This window comes from Apodemus sylvaticus, chromosome 7 (genome assembly GCF_947179515.1).
Source record: "Apodemus sylvaticus chromosome 7, mApoSyl1.1, whole genome shotgun sequence".
Taxonomy (NCBI): Eukaryota; Metazoa; Chordata; class Mammalia; order Rodentia; family Muridae; genus Apodemus; species Apodemus sylvaticus.
In genome coordinates this window covers 42,891,100-42,908,111 of record NC_067478.1, presented here as the reverse complement: position 1 = coordinate 42,908,111, position 17,012 = coordinate 42,891,100, and the positions used below count along the sequence as shown (strand labels likewise).

Genomic DNA, 17,012 nt, shown 5'->3' with positions numbered 1-17,012 from the left:
TATAATTTACATATAAATTATATTTGTATATAATATAAATATATTTATTTTAAATATAATTCTATATTATATTTATAAATATTATACTATAAATATAATATATATTATAAATATATATATTTCCTTACTCAGTATTTTCTGTAGGTCAAATATTTTCAAGATACTTCCACTTTATATCTAAGTCATTGTAAGCTATATACTAGGAAACAGATTTCTTAAAGCTATTGCTAATTTTGTAAATTATTTTGGCCTTACAACTGATTACAAATTAAGTGATGTTTCTAATTCATCATGGCTTTACTAACATCTATTGTGTAACGACTCAATTACCAAGCAGGTCTGCTCGTCGCCATGGCCTAGCCGTCCTCCACGACCATGGCCACACGTGTACACCTGCCCTTTCTGGGACAGAAACACAGAATGAAATTTGCAAAGCACCACCTAAGGAAAAACAGAAGTATGTTATTAAAACAATCTGGAAAAAAGTCCTTTTATTTTATCCTTTAAAGTAGAATATTGTTAATTGTATAATTTAGGTAGTAGGTTTAGGGGTATTTAATGTACTATTCTCTGTACGTGCTCTAAAATAAAAATACAAATGCGTCGCTTTCTAGCATGTCTATCTGTCACATCCACATGGGTGGAGGTGAGCAGCAGCAGCTAAGCGGGCCTTAAACACTAAGTGTGCGCTCGCAGGCCTCGATGACAAAACAGTTGGCCTTTGTTTCCAGTTTAATGGTGCATCAAACAGCAAAAACTGACCAGAGTATAAAATGGAGAACAAAGATTATCATATAGACTCTATGCGATCAACAAACAGTAGAAACGTGGCAAGAGTATTTTTAGGCAGCAGTCATTTGACTAATGCACAGCTGGGGGAGTACTATGTTCTTTTTTGATCTCTGTTTTTATCAAATATAGCTTCACTATCATTAGACAGCCTTAAAGAATTCCGTGTGTTTTTCAAGTTTTTCCCCTCCCACTTTCCTTCTCAGGCCCCAAGGCTCCACCAGCTGCTGCCACACAGCGAGCCCTCGCACCCTCCAGAAGCCAGCACAGGGAAACTGGCAGACTGCATTGTCAGAAGGTGGAGAGTGTAAGTTCCCAGGCACTCCGCGCATGCCTGCGCTTACAGGCCAGCCCACAGGCCGCGTATCACTGCTCTCACTGAGGCGTGGCACGGCTCTACCTTACAATTCTCTAACTCCTTCCTTCCTAAGTCCAGACAGGTGAAAAAGAAAGAAGCCCTAGAATCCTTCTCCAGAAAGTCCTAATCCTTTGGAAAATAAGAAACTAAGCTGAGCTACAGAAATCCACGGACTACTCAGACATCTATAAACACAGCATGCCTGTCTAAAAAGAGTAATATAAAACACTCATGTAGCTCTACTACAAATACCACAAATAAAAGAAAGTCTAAAATCGAATCCCAAGGTTCTAAACTTAAAATTGATAAAACAAAAAAATTATTGTATGAGTCAAAACAAATTTATATGTGGGTCAATTATATATTCATTATTATTCCACTGCTAAACAATCCTTGATAGTAGAACTTAGCACATGGTGACATGGTTTTCCCCTCAGTTCTCTAGGACATGCCTTCCCTCTGCCCCGTGACACTCAGTTCATTTGGTGTTACAGTGCAGTCAGCTCTTTTCAACGGCTTAACTATGCTCACTAAGAAGCCATCCAGTTCTTCTCCCAGCCTGAAACCACAATCCTCTCCTCCTCACACCTGTCCACAGAGCTTGTCGAACCCATAGAACCTCTTTGATCCTCAATTACTTCACAAATATTCTTTCCTTTCATTTGTGAATATTTTGCTTTTTAATGTATTGTTCTAAACTTAATACCAACAAGTAGAAGGAATCAACTAATTATACTGCACACACAACAGGACCGCCACATAGACTCGAACTGTAGGTCCCCCCCCTTAACGGTTTCATTATTCCCTCACTGCTTGCTCAAGTTTCCCACTCAAGGCCACAAAATCTAGCTCTACCATGTAAAAACTCAGAAAAGGAGAAGTGTGTTTTCAATGCTTTCAATGCTCTAAACCAGTAGTTCTCAACCTATGGGTCACATGTCAGATAACCAGAGTAACAGGAGCAAAATTACAGCTATGAAGCAGCAACAAAACAATTTTATGGCTGGGGATCACCACAACATGAGGGACTATGTTAAAGGGTCACAGCATTAGGAAGGTTGAGAACCCCTGTCCTAACCTAAAAGCTGTGGATGGATTACCACTTTGAGCTCCTAGACAGGAAACTAAACACGAATGAACTGTCCCTCTATGAAGCCCTGGAGGAACTACTCCAGTGAATGTGTCCTCAGCCTGGCCTACCCCAGGGCCTGTGTAGTGTACACATCCACTCCTACTCTGCCAACCCTCAGGTTTACTACTGACTCTGACAGCAGGCTCATGATTTCCACCCTTTCACTACTGTGAGTTTCTTTAAACCTCACTACTGTGAGGTTTAAAGAGAGCTTTTGTGTAACCAACAAACCATTCTTACATTCTCTAGTCTCTTCCTATTCCTACACAAGCTCCTATTCCTAGCCTGTGAAAACTGAACAGTCTCTATAATTGACACACACAAACACACCCTCACACTAAGAAAGCAAATGACATTATGGAGTACAAAACCCCTCACATTCTAAGCTACTGAGGCTGGATTTTCCCAAGGATGAATCAGCTAAACTATTTAGTTTAAAACAAAATAATACAGCGGTGGCAGCGGCATCGCATGCCTGTAATACCAGCACTCTGAGTTCGATTTCTGAGTTCAAGGCCAGCCTGGTCTACAGAGTGAGTTCAAGGATAGCCAGGGCTATACAGAGAAACCCTGTCTCAAGAAAACCAAATCAAAAGAAAAAAATTAATTAATAATAGTAATAATAATAATAATGAGTAGCAACAAGGACCAGAGATGAATACCAGCAAGGGACAGATCAGTGCTCAGAGTCAGACGTCACGCTCACTGCCCACCTAACCAAGAAAGAGCTACTACAGAGGGCCTGCAGGGGGCTTTAAGCCTGAATCTGGCATGTCCTCCATAGGCTCCTGTGTAAATGGCTCCTCAGGCTGGTGTCACTGGAAAGTGGCAGAAACTTAACAAGGGGTGCAGGGGGGGCTTGGTAGTAATTAGTGAAAAATCCTTACGGGAATGCCCTCCCCTCCAGGGGACTATGGGAAGGCAGGCTTTCCTTCCCACTCGCTGTTTGCTGGTGTTGTCAGGTGAACAGTGTCCTCTACCACAGACTCCAACAGGCTATGACAGCTCGCCAGAGCCAAGACACACAGCCAACTAAACATGGACTCCACAACTTTGATCCAAAATGAATCTTTCCTCCTTTCAATAAATCCCAGGCTTCTTTTTTTTTTTTATAGTAACAGAAAGATTAACACGGCACATAAGACAAAGATGGACTTAAATGATGTGATCTGTAAATATCTTAGCATTAAAATGAGGACAGGGTGAGTAGCAAAAATAAGACTTCAGACTTGTTAAATTGAAATGCTCTACAAGACTGCCTAGACAACTGAAAATGACCCTGAAGAGTAACATAAAAGCCGGTGAGCACACATACACACACACACACACACACACACACACACACACAGCACTGGAGAGCAGGTGCAGCCTGACAGCGGCAGTCTGTAAACCTCACGCGGCAGAGGGCAAAGAACATTCAGCAAAGCTTCACAAGTTACCAGCTCAAAGTGCACACCCACCCGTGTTTAGGAATTCAGGACCATGCACCAAAAAAACACAGCAAACTGCAACACAGGCACTTTTGAAAAAAAAAAAAAATGCCCTAGCACACCTTTCAAACATTTCGTATGTCCAGGGTACCTTACAGTCCTATTAGGACTAAAACTAATACAGTAAGAAAAAAAAAAAAGAAAGAAAGAAACGGAAGTAGGAAATCCCTAATGGATTGCATCATTAGCCCTTCAAAAGAGTAAAAAAGTACAAAATCCAAATTATAAAATTCAAGTTTGCCTTATAAAATATAAAGTACCCAGGTACTCCTTGAAAATACCTGCTTGACATACACCCCGCCCCTGGAGAACAGGTCCAGCAGCTCCGGGTGGAGTTTGCTATTCTGGCTTCCGTGGCCCAGGGTGAAGTTGGTATTATCTCCCCAAGTGTAGACTTCTGTGGGATCTGAAATAAAAATTAAGATTTTTTTCATACTGTTATGGTTTAAGCAAATTACAACTTAGCCTAATTATAGATACATAATAATCATCAGTTTACCTGAAACATGATTCAATAGAAACTGATTTAGCTCCCATGTTTAGAACAACTGCAGTAAAGTATAAATATGAATATAGTTAAAGCCGGGCTCTGATGTGAGCAATCACAGCATTTGGTCCTCCCTCAGTCCTCACTGAGAGCTAACACGTAACAGCAGGGAACCACCACCTGGCATGTCTACCTTGTTTCCAAGAAACTCTAAATATAAAACTCCTGACTATACCCGTGTTTATAAAAGTGAGCACAGCATCACTGGTACTATATGCTACCATACAGGCATGAATGTTTTTTCAGGGATCTGAGGGACAGAGGCAGGCTTTCCAGAGTGCAGGACGGCCTCTGAATTCATTATGTAACAAGCATGGCCATGGTTTCCTTCCTCCGACACCACTTCCCAAGTCCTGGATTACAGGTCTAAGTTAACACACAGACCTGACCTTAGACTTCACAGTTCACTGTTGATACACAAAATCACAATGACTAATACAAACTGATATAAAATTTAATCAGAGGTAAGTCTGGGATAAGTCTTCATTTTTACTCTGGAAGACTGAAAATACTGTAGGATAAAACTCTGAGTGCCATGTACAATGCAGTGTGAATGTGTGGGGGTGATGACTGTTCTCACTTGGCTTAGATACAAACTACGCAGCACTCCCATTTAGTTCTTGTCTCCTGTCCTGTAAATCCACATTTCCAAAACTGAGAGGGCAGAGAAACCAAAAGAAGTGACACTATATGTGCAAGTAAGACCAGGGAGGTGGTTCACTGGGCAAATGTGCTTGTCATACAAGTGTAAGGACCTAAGTTCAAATCCCCAGAGTCCATGTAAAAGCCAGACATGGAGTGAGCCATCTGTAATCCTAGGACTCCCACAAAGCGATAGGAGTCAAAGGCAAGAGAATCCCAGAAGCTTGTAGAACAGTTATTCTGGCAGATGCAGCAGACAAAAAGAGGTGCTATCTCAAACACAGTGAACGGCCAGAACCAACACCCAGGGCCACCCTCTGAACTCACATGTACTGTTACATAAGCCTGCCCATTCATACACAAATTCAGACACACATATTCACACACAGATACCTACAAAATAAATAATTTTTTTTAAGTTTTAAAGGTGTGGGTAAAATAGTTACTTCTACTCTTTGTTTTCATTAACTTCAGATGCTGATGCTGTTTCCTGAGTACATTAAGACTTTAAACTAGTGAAAATTATAAAATGCCAACCCCTTTGGGTTCTATTTTAATTCTTACAGACATACAATTTTAAAAAGACAAAACAAACTTTGTGAATACAAAAAAAAAAAAAACCCAACAGACATGAAAGTTAAAGTTCTTTGTACATATTCAAACAAATGCTCAATATTTTAATCAGAATAGAATTCTATTAAGAGTTTCCAGGTTGGAGACCCTGTAGATTGTACCAGAGACCTGGGAGGTGAGAGACTCTCAGGACTCAAAGGGAGGGACCTTAGATGAAATGCCCAACAGTGGGGAGAGGGAACTTGTAGAGTCCACCTCCAGCAGAAAGACAGGCATCAAAAGGAGGGAGGAGGCTGCCATCCCAGTCAAAACCTCTGACTCAGAATTGTTCCTGTCTAAAGAACTGAAGGAATAAAAATGGAGGAGCCTGAGGAAAAGGAGGTCCAGTGACAGGCCCAAAGTGGGATCCTGCTCAGGGGGAGGCCCCAAGGCCTGACACTACTACTGATACTATGGTGTGCCTACAAACAGGGGCCTATCATGACTGCCCTCTGAAAGACCCAACAAGCAGCTGAAAGAGTCAGATGCAGATATTTGCACCCAACCAGTGGGCAGAAACTGCTGACGCATATGGTTAAATTACGGAAAAGCTGCAAGAAGCTGAGGAGGGCGTAACCCTATAGGAAGACCAGTACTTTCAACTAACCTGGACTCCCGGGATCTCTCAGACACTGAGCCACCAACCAGGCACCATACACCAGCTGATCTGAGGCCCCCAACACACATACAGCAGAGGACTGCCAGTCTGGGCTCAGTTAGAGAAGATGTACCTAACCCTTGAGAGACTTGGGGCCTCTCAAGTGGGAAGATCTGGTTTGATGGGGACATTATCTTGGAGATGGGGGGGGGGGAGGAAGGGGGTGTGGGATATGAAACAGTCAAAGGATGGACCAGGAGGGGAATAAAGTCTGGACTGTAAAAAAAGATTATATAAATAAATGAATACATGCATACATACATACATAACATACGAGTTTCCAAAGCTGCACCTTGCTAGACTATGCCTGTGGAGCTGTTCTTACCAGTGTCCTTAAACACAACGTGAATCGGCCTGTCCTTCATGAGAAGATCCAAAGGTGACAATCCTTCTTTATCTTGCATATACAGGCTAACACCATGCTAAGAAAAAGAAGTACATATTATCAATTTACTCCAAATCAGTAGCGTCTACTCTTAAATATCAAAATCAAATGATCAACCCCATAAACACTGAAAACAGAAAATAACCATTATCTCTCATAGCCAGAGACATTTTTCTCTGATATACAAAAGAACTAAAAAATATCAAATACTCAATTATTGATAGACCAAGAAAGAAATAACATTCTAAAATTTTGGTTTTGGGATGTGTGGTGTGTGTGTGTGTGTTGTGTGTGTGTGTGTGTGTGTGTGCACACGTGCGCATGTGCATGCATGTGTGAACAGGTATCCACTGACATAGAAGTGGACATCAGATCGCCTGGAGTTGGAATTACCAGTCCTTGTGAGCCACCCAATATGGATGCTGGGAGATGAACGCCAGTCTCCTAAAGTACAGCATACACTCTAACTGCGGAGCCATTTCTCTAACCGCAAGGTAACATTTACATCAGAAGTAGACACGACAGATTTTCAAGGTAAATACTTCTCCACTGACACCCCGAGTCTCCATCTGTGGCACTGCGGGAGATGAAGGAACAGCTCACAGGTAGGCCGATAGGTAGTCTGCCACCACTGTCTGCCCTACTGAAGGGGCTACAGTGTTAGCTTCTTCCTCTTGTTGCTTTGCAAACACTACAAGGTGAGGAGAGTGCTCCACCCCAGGCTCCTGGCCATGATGTGCTGTGCCATCACAGACTCCAAGCAATGGGACCAATGAGAAATGGTGTGAAACCTCCAAAAACACACCAAAATCCAATTTCTTCATCATAAGGTAATTTACCTCAAGTATTTTGTTAGTGACTCTAAACAAACCAGAAGAGGTATATCTGATGGCCTGGAAGGACCTACATGTGCATATATGTAGTGCATATTTACAGACCCACTAGATTTTTATAGTCTATTTCATGTCTATAAACGTAAGGGTTGCAAAGATTTCATAGCAAAGGCAGAAGCAGTCAGTATTTGTCTCCTGTAATGTGATCGCCAGTGGCCCGTTTCCTTCATCTCACCTGTCCTGGTCTTATAAGAGTAAGAAAGGCAGGCTGAGGGGCATAATATTCCAAACTATACACATGACAAATGGGAAGTCGGCAATTCAGTTTAGCTTGTCATGTATCCCTAACTAGACTCCACTGACAACATTTATCTGCATGGTCCAATGCAGTGGCTTCTCAACAAGTACAAGACTCTAGATTTTTGTTCTTTAGAACCACCTTGAGGACTTCCTTACTTCCTAAAATATTTGTCTTGAATGCTAAAGGTACCCATATGTTAAGCAGAGGCTTTGTCGCTTATTAAAGATAATTCTCTCCATATATATCCCCCAAACATGTAATTTACAAAATAGTGTTTAAGTCTACAGTAGCCTTAAGAGCTTGAAAATTTTATGATAGTCTTCTACCGGTAACAGATGGACTTTATACATCATTTCATTACAGAGCACTAATGCTACTGAAAACACTAACATCTGTTTTAATTTTAACTGTATAGTCCTAAACACTGTAAGGTAAAAACTAACATTACTGGGATTTAGAGGAAGATAACTTTCAGATCAATTATTATGTTTATAGTTATTCCATATTGGTCTGAAAAGTAGTTTTTGTTTATAGGTCTAAGGTCACTTGGAAGTCCTGGCTGTCTCTTCTATAGATGTCTGACATCATCGTAAGATCTTTTTGCTTTATGTTACTACTACTGGTTTCTGTTATGTGCAAAATCCTAACACTACAATATTTTAAAGCTGTTTCCTATCTATAATTATTTTATTTTTGCCTATCTCCCTATATTAGTATAAAAACTCAATAAAAAAGGAGCCCAGTCATGTTCACTGCATGTCTGTAATGTCTATAATGTCTATAATGCATCCATCATGGGCAGGTACTATACATGCAAAAGATATTTGTTCTAAATATTTTGCAGTTAGTGTGTCATTCAACCCATCTGACTTTGGGATGAAGTTTCCATAACAGTAAGAAAAATCAGAGCAAGTTCCTCCTACCCCTTGAGTACAGCAGTATAATAAGCCAATAGCACAGGGTTGTAACCTGACTGCAATCCGAGCTAGGCAGTAGGATTACAAGTTTGAATTCACCTTGAGCAAAATCCAGTCTCCAAATTTAAAAATGACTAAGTATAGTTCACCATGGAGTTCTGGCCTATCATGTGTGAGGCCCTAGGTTCACCCCAATATTACAAATCAAACAATTTAAAATACACTGCAACAGATGTAGCAGAATCCTCTATACATAAAGCCTTTGGCATCCCATCACATTGTGGAATAAAGTTGTCAAAGCCATGCTACTGAAACTTGCTCTCTCTATTGACGCTTTATGCAGCAGAGTCTCTGCCAAGGTTTCCTGAATTTGACAATCAAGGACCGACAATGCATACAGTGTGGGTGTATATATACTGAGCAACTTATTTTGGCATTTGATATAAAAATACTGTAGCTCAAGTTTTAGCAGATGCAAATTCACTAAGCCTGAATTCATGATTATAGTGTCTTGTTGCCAATATGTGACACCTCAAGTACTCTGGTGTACATGAGGGAGCTGACATGACGGCCCTCAATGAGGCCTCGTTCTTGTTTGCACCCCTTCCCGCTGACAGGAGAATTGCAAGGCCACAGGAAAGGACATGCTGAGCAGGTATTTTACAATGAAAATCCTCAACAGTTTTGGAAGAATTTTTTGGTAGAAAAGTTTTATCAGTAAACTTCACTCGCTATTAGTTATCTATCAGTGACCAATAAGTCTAAGGGCAAGAGGGTCAAAGCACAATTTCCCAGCTTCTCATAGCCAGTGCACATCCCACACCACCGTGAAAATCTAAAGCAGGCAAAGTCCAAACTATAGGCCATATCCCAACTGTCTAAACTGAAGCCCTAAAGGCAGACTTATGACTAGTAACCTTTCAGAGAGAAGAAAATGAAGGGCCCTCCAAAGCTCAACACATTAGAAATGATTGCAGGTGAGGTTACAGAGGTAAGACAGGGTAAGACTGGAGTCAGCTGATGCTTGAACTCTAGCTTTCCCTACACGGAGAGAAAGGGGATAAGTGAGGCTCCTTAAAGAAGTGGGGCAGACAGGAGGAAGGACTACTACTCTCCCTTTTGTAAGTATAACTGAAAGTTTTGAAATTATGTTTGGAAATTTATCCAAGATGTCTTTTTTGGGGGGGGGGGGGGATTTGGTTTTGGTTTTGGTTTTTTCGAGACAGGGTTTCTCTGTATAGCCCTGGCTGTCCTGGAACTCACTCTGTAGACCAGGCAGGCCTCGAACTCAAATCCTCCTGCCTCTGCCTCCCAGAGCGCTGGGATTACAGGCGTGTGCCACCACCACCCAGCTTATCCAAGACGTCTTAAGTAGGGCACTTAAGACAATTTAGCTACAGAAAATAGATATTGCACTATCAATTGTAGAGAAATTTTACTCCAGCAACATGGCTGCTCTGGCAAGGGATCCCATCCAAGACCTTCCAGGTCTGTGTGATCCAGGTGGAATGCAGACATGCTCCGATTACAGTGTGACCTGGCGGGAATACAGATCCCCTTAGTACACACCTTTAGTTCCTAAGAATGAAGGTAAAGCTGGTTTGCAGAAGGAAGCAGCCATGTTTGAAAGTGACATCTAACTGAGGGAATGTGTTAAGTGTGTATGGCAGTTTTACCAGAATAGTTTCACAAAGACTGGGGGCAGAGAGAACAAATTACATTCCATTACAGACGGCTTGCAACCATCTCTGTTGAGATCTGATGCCTTCTTCTGATATGTCTGAAGTCAGTTACAGTGTACTCACTGACATAAAATAAATAATTCTTTAAAAAAAATAATAAAACAGGGCTGGAAAGATGGCTCAGAGCTTAAGAGCACTGGCTGTTCTTCCAGAGGTCCTGATTTCAAATCCCAGCAACCACATGGTGGCTTACAACCATCTGTAATGAATGAGATCTGATGCCCCCTTCTAGGGTGTCTTCTACAGTGTACTTACATATAATAAATAAATAAACAAACAAAGTGAAACATAAAATACTAATGATAAATTCCTAATTTAGCTACATGTTGCTTGAGGATAGAAAGACTTGTTTTGTTTTCTGGGCTGCACAAACTTGAAAATAGTGCCTATATAAAGCATAGTTATATATTTAGAATGCACGGACTCAGTATTCATTAGTCTGATGACACTTGGTATTTCTCAAAACACTTTCTGATTTGGGTATGCACATTCTATCCAGGTATAAGAAACCTGGATAGAATCTACTGAGTGAAAAAATTTCATATAAATTAAGCTGATTTTAATTACTAAATTTTTAAACTAAAAATACTCCAGTTAAATAAGTAGGTATATTATTCAAAACCATAATCCCTACCCATAACTGACATTCAATAACTAGTACCCTTTAAATAGTCTTTTAAATAGTCAACGATATTATTCGAGTGTTTTCAGTGGAATTACGTTACACTGGAGTAACTTTAACAGTTAAGTTAAATGTGAGCGCACAGAAGCCTAACTAACGGAAACAGAAAATCCGACGGAAGACCTGACCAGTCACAGGCACTAATCAACACTCTGCCCAAGCTGCCAACACAGCTCCGTAAGCCTCTGTAGGGTGAGGAGGGGTGAGTGGGGACCTAAGGGGAGGTAGGACCTGAGTCTGAGCCTCTAGAACGTGAGGTGAGTCTTCTGCCCCTGAGCTACGTTCTCGCACTGACTCGCTCTCGTTTCGGGTGCTGTCCAATCCATAAGTCATTCTCTGTTCAAATAAATTTTGTTCAATGTTTTTTATCCCAGTAGCATATAGTAGTGCCCATAATATAAAACTGCACAATAGCTTATTATATATTGTTACCTTTAATGTAAATTTGAAATTTTACGTAAAATGTGTAAATAAATATATATGGGATTTTAAATCTAAAGATGAGGTATAACAGTAAAAGTATCAAGCAAATATAAACCTCTCTTAGAAAATGCAACATGAAATAGATTAAGAAAAGCACATGCCTAAACTCCAGCCGGGGAAGCAGATCAGGGGCTGCTCAGCCATCACTGGAGACACCTCCTCCTGCAGCGGAGAAGAGGAAATGCAGACCCACAGCCAGACACTGTGCAGAGCGAGAGAGAGCGAGAGAGAGAGAGAGAGAGAGAGAGAGAGAGAGAGAGAGAGAGAGACCGAGAGACCGCAGAGCACTCCGTTCTAAACTGGATGTCTCCATCAGATCCCCAGGGCTCAGTGAACCTCACGGAAGAAGAGGCAGAAAGAATGTAAGAGCCAGAGGGGCTGGAGGACACATGAAACAGGTCCTTCTGAACACAGCAGACCAACGCGCAAGTGAACTCGGAGAGACCCAGGCAGCATGCACCGGCCTGCACAAGATGGAGTCTGAGAGCTTAAAGGAGCATCGGATACAAGCCCCAGCCCTGACCCAGGAGCTATCTCTAATTGATAACCACCTGCGAGTAACAATTTAGTTTTCTCCAAGGGCATCTCACTGGGGCAACAAACCACTCTTGAGGGCAGGCTACACTGAGCAGTAGACGGCCAGCAGACAGTGAATTCAGCAGCACGACTGGAGGGTCCCCGCCTCAGAGGGTCACCTTTGCACTCTTTTTCACCTCAATGTTTTATTATTATTCATTTATATTTATATTTTCTCTTCTATCTATATTATGGCTTCTAGTTTAGCATTGTCATAGGATTGCTGAGTGTGGAAATGAGTAGGTCTCTGTTTCTTATGTCCTTTCTTGGGCTCTTTCCCTTCTGGTTTTTTTGTTTTTTTTTTTTTTTGGTTTTTTGAGACAGGGTTTCTCTGTATAGCCCTGGCTGTCTGGGAACTCACTCTGTAGACCAGGCTGGCCTCGAACTCAGAAATCCGCCTGCCTCTGCCTCCCAGAGTGCTGGAATTACAGGTGTGTGCCACCACCACCCGGCTTCCTTCTGTTTGTTCTAACTGCAATGGGTTAGTTTTCATTTTATCTTATTATATTTTATCATTATCTAGGAGAACATGTTTATTTTTTTCAGACAGAATCTCACTGTATAGCCTTAGCTGTCCAGGAACTCATAATGTAGACCACGCTGGCCTCAAACTAACAGAGATCCACTTGCCTCTGCCTCACTTCAAGTGTTGGGATTAAAAGTGTGGCTTGTTTGTCTTCTGACAGAAACGCAAAGGGGGAGCGTGTGGATGGGACAGGAGGTGAGGAGGTGGGGGGAGTAAGGAGAGGAGGGACATAGTCAGGACACTATAATGTGAGGGGAAAAATCTGTTCTCAGTAAAAGGAAAAGCAAGAAGAGCGCATGTTTAAATAAACTAACGATGCCTACCTTCAACAAAGACCAAACACAATCGATGTGTCCATAAAAAATGCTTCTGTGCAGTGCGGTCCAGCCTGACTCCTTGTCCTTCACCAGCAAATCCACTCCTCTCTCAATGAGCCAGTCTAATACTCCTTTCTTCCCGCACGAGGACACCAGGTGGAGCGCGTTCCTGCCAAAGGCATCCTTGACAGTTGCAGCATTGTAGCAGTAACTGGAGAGAAAGGTCTTGATCTGGTTCTCACTCCCCTTTGTCACCACAGAAAGGACATCCAGAGCATGCCTCAGGGATCTACATTTTGACGTGCAGTCGGGGGTGGCAGAATCCATCCTAATTGCTTTCTATTGCTTACTCCTTCAGAATAGTCACCGAAGTAAATTTTAAAAGTGAAAAAAAGCCAGGACACAAAGATACTATTCAGGAAGAATTATCAAGAAGAGATGGCCCTTTGGGGGCTATAATTTAAGTAGTCACAACAATTATATAAAACTATATATCTCTGTATAATCTTTTGGCACTTAAATCAAAAATTTATAAATAATTCTATAAAGTTCATATCAAATACAAGTTCTTCATTTAAAAAAAATCCCAGTTTATAAATTATTCCTAGAGTCAAGCACCAAGGGGGAGTTAGGAGGGGAACTCCCCCTCCACGCTGTCTGAGCCTCTCAAATAGCCATAATTGCGAGGGTGACCTGCAGGGAGACAAAGTAAAAGGAAAGTTACAAATCTAACTTGTAGTACTTGAAGTAGTTGACAATATAAGAACTTCACATCTAAATGCCCTTAATTCATTAAAACACACACACACATACACACATACACACACACCACCTTTTCATGTAGGCCTCTTTTCTTCCAGAATCTCCATATCTTCATTCATTATTTTCTGTATTTTTACATTCTACATGCTATGTCCCCAGAAGCTATAAAGATATGCAAACTTGTTGTCTTCAAGAGAACCCTCTTCCAAATGGCCACCAACTAAAACTGCACCTTAACCATTACCAAAACAATCGAAGCTTCATCTATTACAGCATGGTGGATAATGAGTCTTCTCACCTGAAAGGTCCCTTGTTACAGGAGAAATAATTAAACTAAGGGTATCAAAACAACTCAGAGACAAAGACAACAAATGAAACTATGAAAACATAAAAGGGTTTTATAATCAATGTGTACAAAACGTATAAACTGAACTGAAATCTCAAAGTATGAAATGACGAGACTCAATATAACTCTTAAAGCTATTTAAACTTGTCTAAGCAGTGGTGGCACACGTCTTTAATCCCAGCACTGGGAGGCAGAGGCAGGCAGATTTCTGAGTTCAAGGCCAGCCTGGTCCTCAGAATGAGTTCCAGGACAGCCAGGGCTACACAGAGAAACCCAGTCTCAAACAAACAAACAAACAAACAAACAAACAAATAAGGCTATATAAACTTTTGAAAACAAAAGGAAAACTTTCCCTGCTATGTAGTGTGTAAACCTTCCCTTACTATCTGATCTTTGGGGGGTGGGGCGGAAGCAACTCTAAGACTCTTCAGGGACAGGTACTGTGTGTAGAGGGGAAAGTCTGGTACATATATACATTAGGCAGGTATCATATTATAATATAATATAATATAATATAATATAATATAGACGAGTCCAAATATGTTATTTTCCACTTGAAATCACAGTAAGTCAGAGGCTAGCATCTAAGCTGGCTCTTTGATTCTGACTATTAAGATTCGCCGTTTAGAAATAAGAGCGATGAAGCAATGAGCTACTTGATTTTTAACTCGGCATCTAACTCTAGCTGTTTCTGAAAACCTGCAGTCTTTAAGGGAACACAGTCCCACAAAAGCAAACAAACAAAAGACAAACAAAAACAAGGAAACAAAACCAAAAATCCCACTCATGTCAAATCTCATTTGAAGCTGAAAGAAAAGAATAAACAGCCCTGGCATTTAACAAATCCTTCCTTTTACTCTTCCAAGCTCCAGAACCCACACTGCTCTTGCTCTTTCCTATCAGGATGGGTTAGAAGTGATTAGACAGCCTTGGCACTGGAAGAAGACAATGCCCATATGTTCAGAATCTTAAAGGGCGGGGTAAGGTAATAGTGCACAGCTGCTGGGTCAGTGATGGAGCAAGAAAAAGAGGGGAGAGCATGGCTGAATAGTTTGAAAATCAGAAATGGCAGGCAAGCTATACTGGTCTGAAAGAGACTGGCCCCATAAGGCCACAGTCTTTAATTCTTGGTCCCCAGTTGTTGGGAACTCTTCTAGGAAAGATTAGACCTTGGATGGTATGGCCGTGAAGAAACCATGTATCTGGAGGCCAGCTTTAAAGTTTCAAGACTAGCCATTCCCACTGCTCTCTCTGCCTCCGAGCTGCAGGTGAAGAGGTAAGCTCTCAGCATTTCGGTCCACCACACTTTAGCTCTGCCATGCTCATGGACTCTGACCTTCTGGAACCAGGGCGCCAAATAAACTCTTTTACAAGTTGTGTTAGTCATCATGTCTCATCACAGCAGTTAAAAAAAAAAAAGAAACTACACAGAAGTCTAAACCAAGGAACGAATAAGTTATAAATAAAATACATGACAGATTTGAAATGTTGAAGAAAACTGAGCAAAGTATAACTAGCTAACTTAGCTTTTAGCCAGTCAACATTGAGTCCTGGGGTCAAGGGCCTTATATTCATCCATAGTTAAGAATGCAATTCTGTCTTTAAAACAAATCTAATCTCCCCTAATACATCCAAACCCCCTTCCAGAAACAACAACTACAAAACAATAATCAATAGTCTTACCCAACTGTAAACTTTGTGAATTAAAACAACAGTCTGGCAAGGATACACAAAAGTATCACAAACGTCACAGAGTAAACACTTTCTGACTGGACTTAAGTCTTGCTCCATTAGACAGAACTCACATCTAGCACCATTATGAGGGCCAAGAACCCATAGTTGGGTAGGTCACAGGTCCTACCTGAGAATCTACTAGTATTCTGCTAAATGACACAGAACTTAACTAATTTCTAAGGACTTGATAATATCCATAGGTAGTGCATCACTCAGCCCTTAGCAGAGAAGCTTCTTTTAGCAGTGGATGGTGATTAACAGACACCCACCACTTGTCAGCATGCAGAGGAAGAGACTGTGGAGGACACACCCCTAAATGGGACATCTGTATCATACCCTATCCTTCCAGGATTAGTGTGGAAGAGGAAATAAAATAATTTAAGAGCCAGAGGTAGCCTACAGCAAAAGTGTTTTTCTTGACACAACAAGGTGGTTGGGAATATGACTTCACAGCCACTCTGACTGCAAGCACAAGATCTAAATTAGATAAAGCCAGACAAAATCCTAGCATAGAACAGAGAGGTCGTCATGAAGTCACTTCCCTAGCTGAAAAGTTACTAACAACTAACTGATGGCTAATGGAGAGACAAAGTTAGTTTTCATCAGGGGTATGGCTCCTAAGAGGCTACCCACACTCTCAAGTACATACTGGCCACATTAAGTGGTTTTTTTAAACATACACACACACACACACACGCTCTTAAAGTGGGAGGGAATAGAGGTAAGAAGGAAAGGAAAGAAACTAGAAAGGAAGAAATGTGGAGTGGGTTTAATCAAACACACTAAATGCATGTAAGAAATTCAATTTATATATATATATATTTTTCCCCCCAAAGCCCAGGTAAATTTTCAGATGGGCCAGTTGGAGAAATGGCTTGGAGGTTAAGAGCACTGATGGCTCTTTCAGAGTTCTGAGTTCAATTTCCAGCAACTACATGGTGGCTTACAACCTTCTGTAATGGGATCCTATGCCCTCTTCTGGTGTGTCTGAAAGCTACAGTGTACTCATACATTAAATAAATAAATCTTTTTAAAAAGCACATTATTAAAAAAAAAAAAAAAAGAATAAAGAGTTCCAGACAGACATGCATATCTGTGGCGGTGTGGATGGTAATGGGCTCCAAAGGTCCTGTGCTTGAATGCTTGGTCCCCAGTTGGTTGAACGGTTTGGGAAGGACTG

At 41.2% G+C, this 17,012-nt stretch overlaps 1 protein-coding gene across 2 annotated transcripts in view; it reads right to left on the bottom strand.

Annotated features, from left to right (window-relative positions):
* The window catches only part of Ibtk (inhibitor of Bruton tyrosine kinase), a 72,201-nt gene that overhangs the window by 52,773 nt on the left and 2,416 nt on the right, over nucleotides 1-17,012 (bottom strand). For both annotated transcript variants that reach the window (XM_052187720.1, XM_052187721.1), the window contains exons 2-5: nucleotides 12,997-13,683; nucleotides 6,554-6,650; nucleotides 4,051-4,175; nucleotides 331-441 (exon numbers count right to left, since the gene is read on the bottom strand). In XM_052187720.1, coding sequence (XP_052043680.1) covers nucleotides 331-441; nucleotides 4,051-4,175; nucleotides 6,554-6,650; nucleotides 12,997-13,317 — 654 coding nt within the window. In that variant the 5' untranslated portion in view covers nucleotides 13,318-13,683. The remainder of the gene's footprint in view (nucleotides 1-330; nucleotides 442-4,050; nucleotides 4,176-6,553; nucleotides 6,651-12,996; nucleotides 13,684-17,012) is intronic.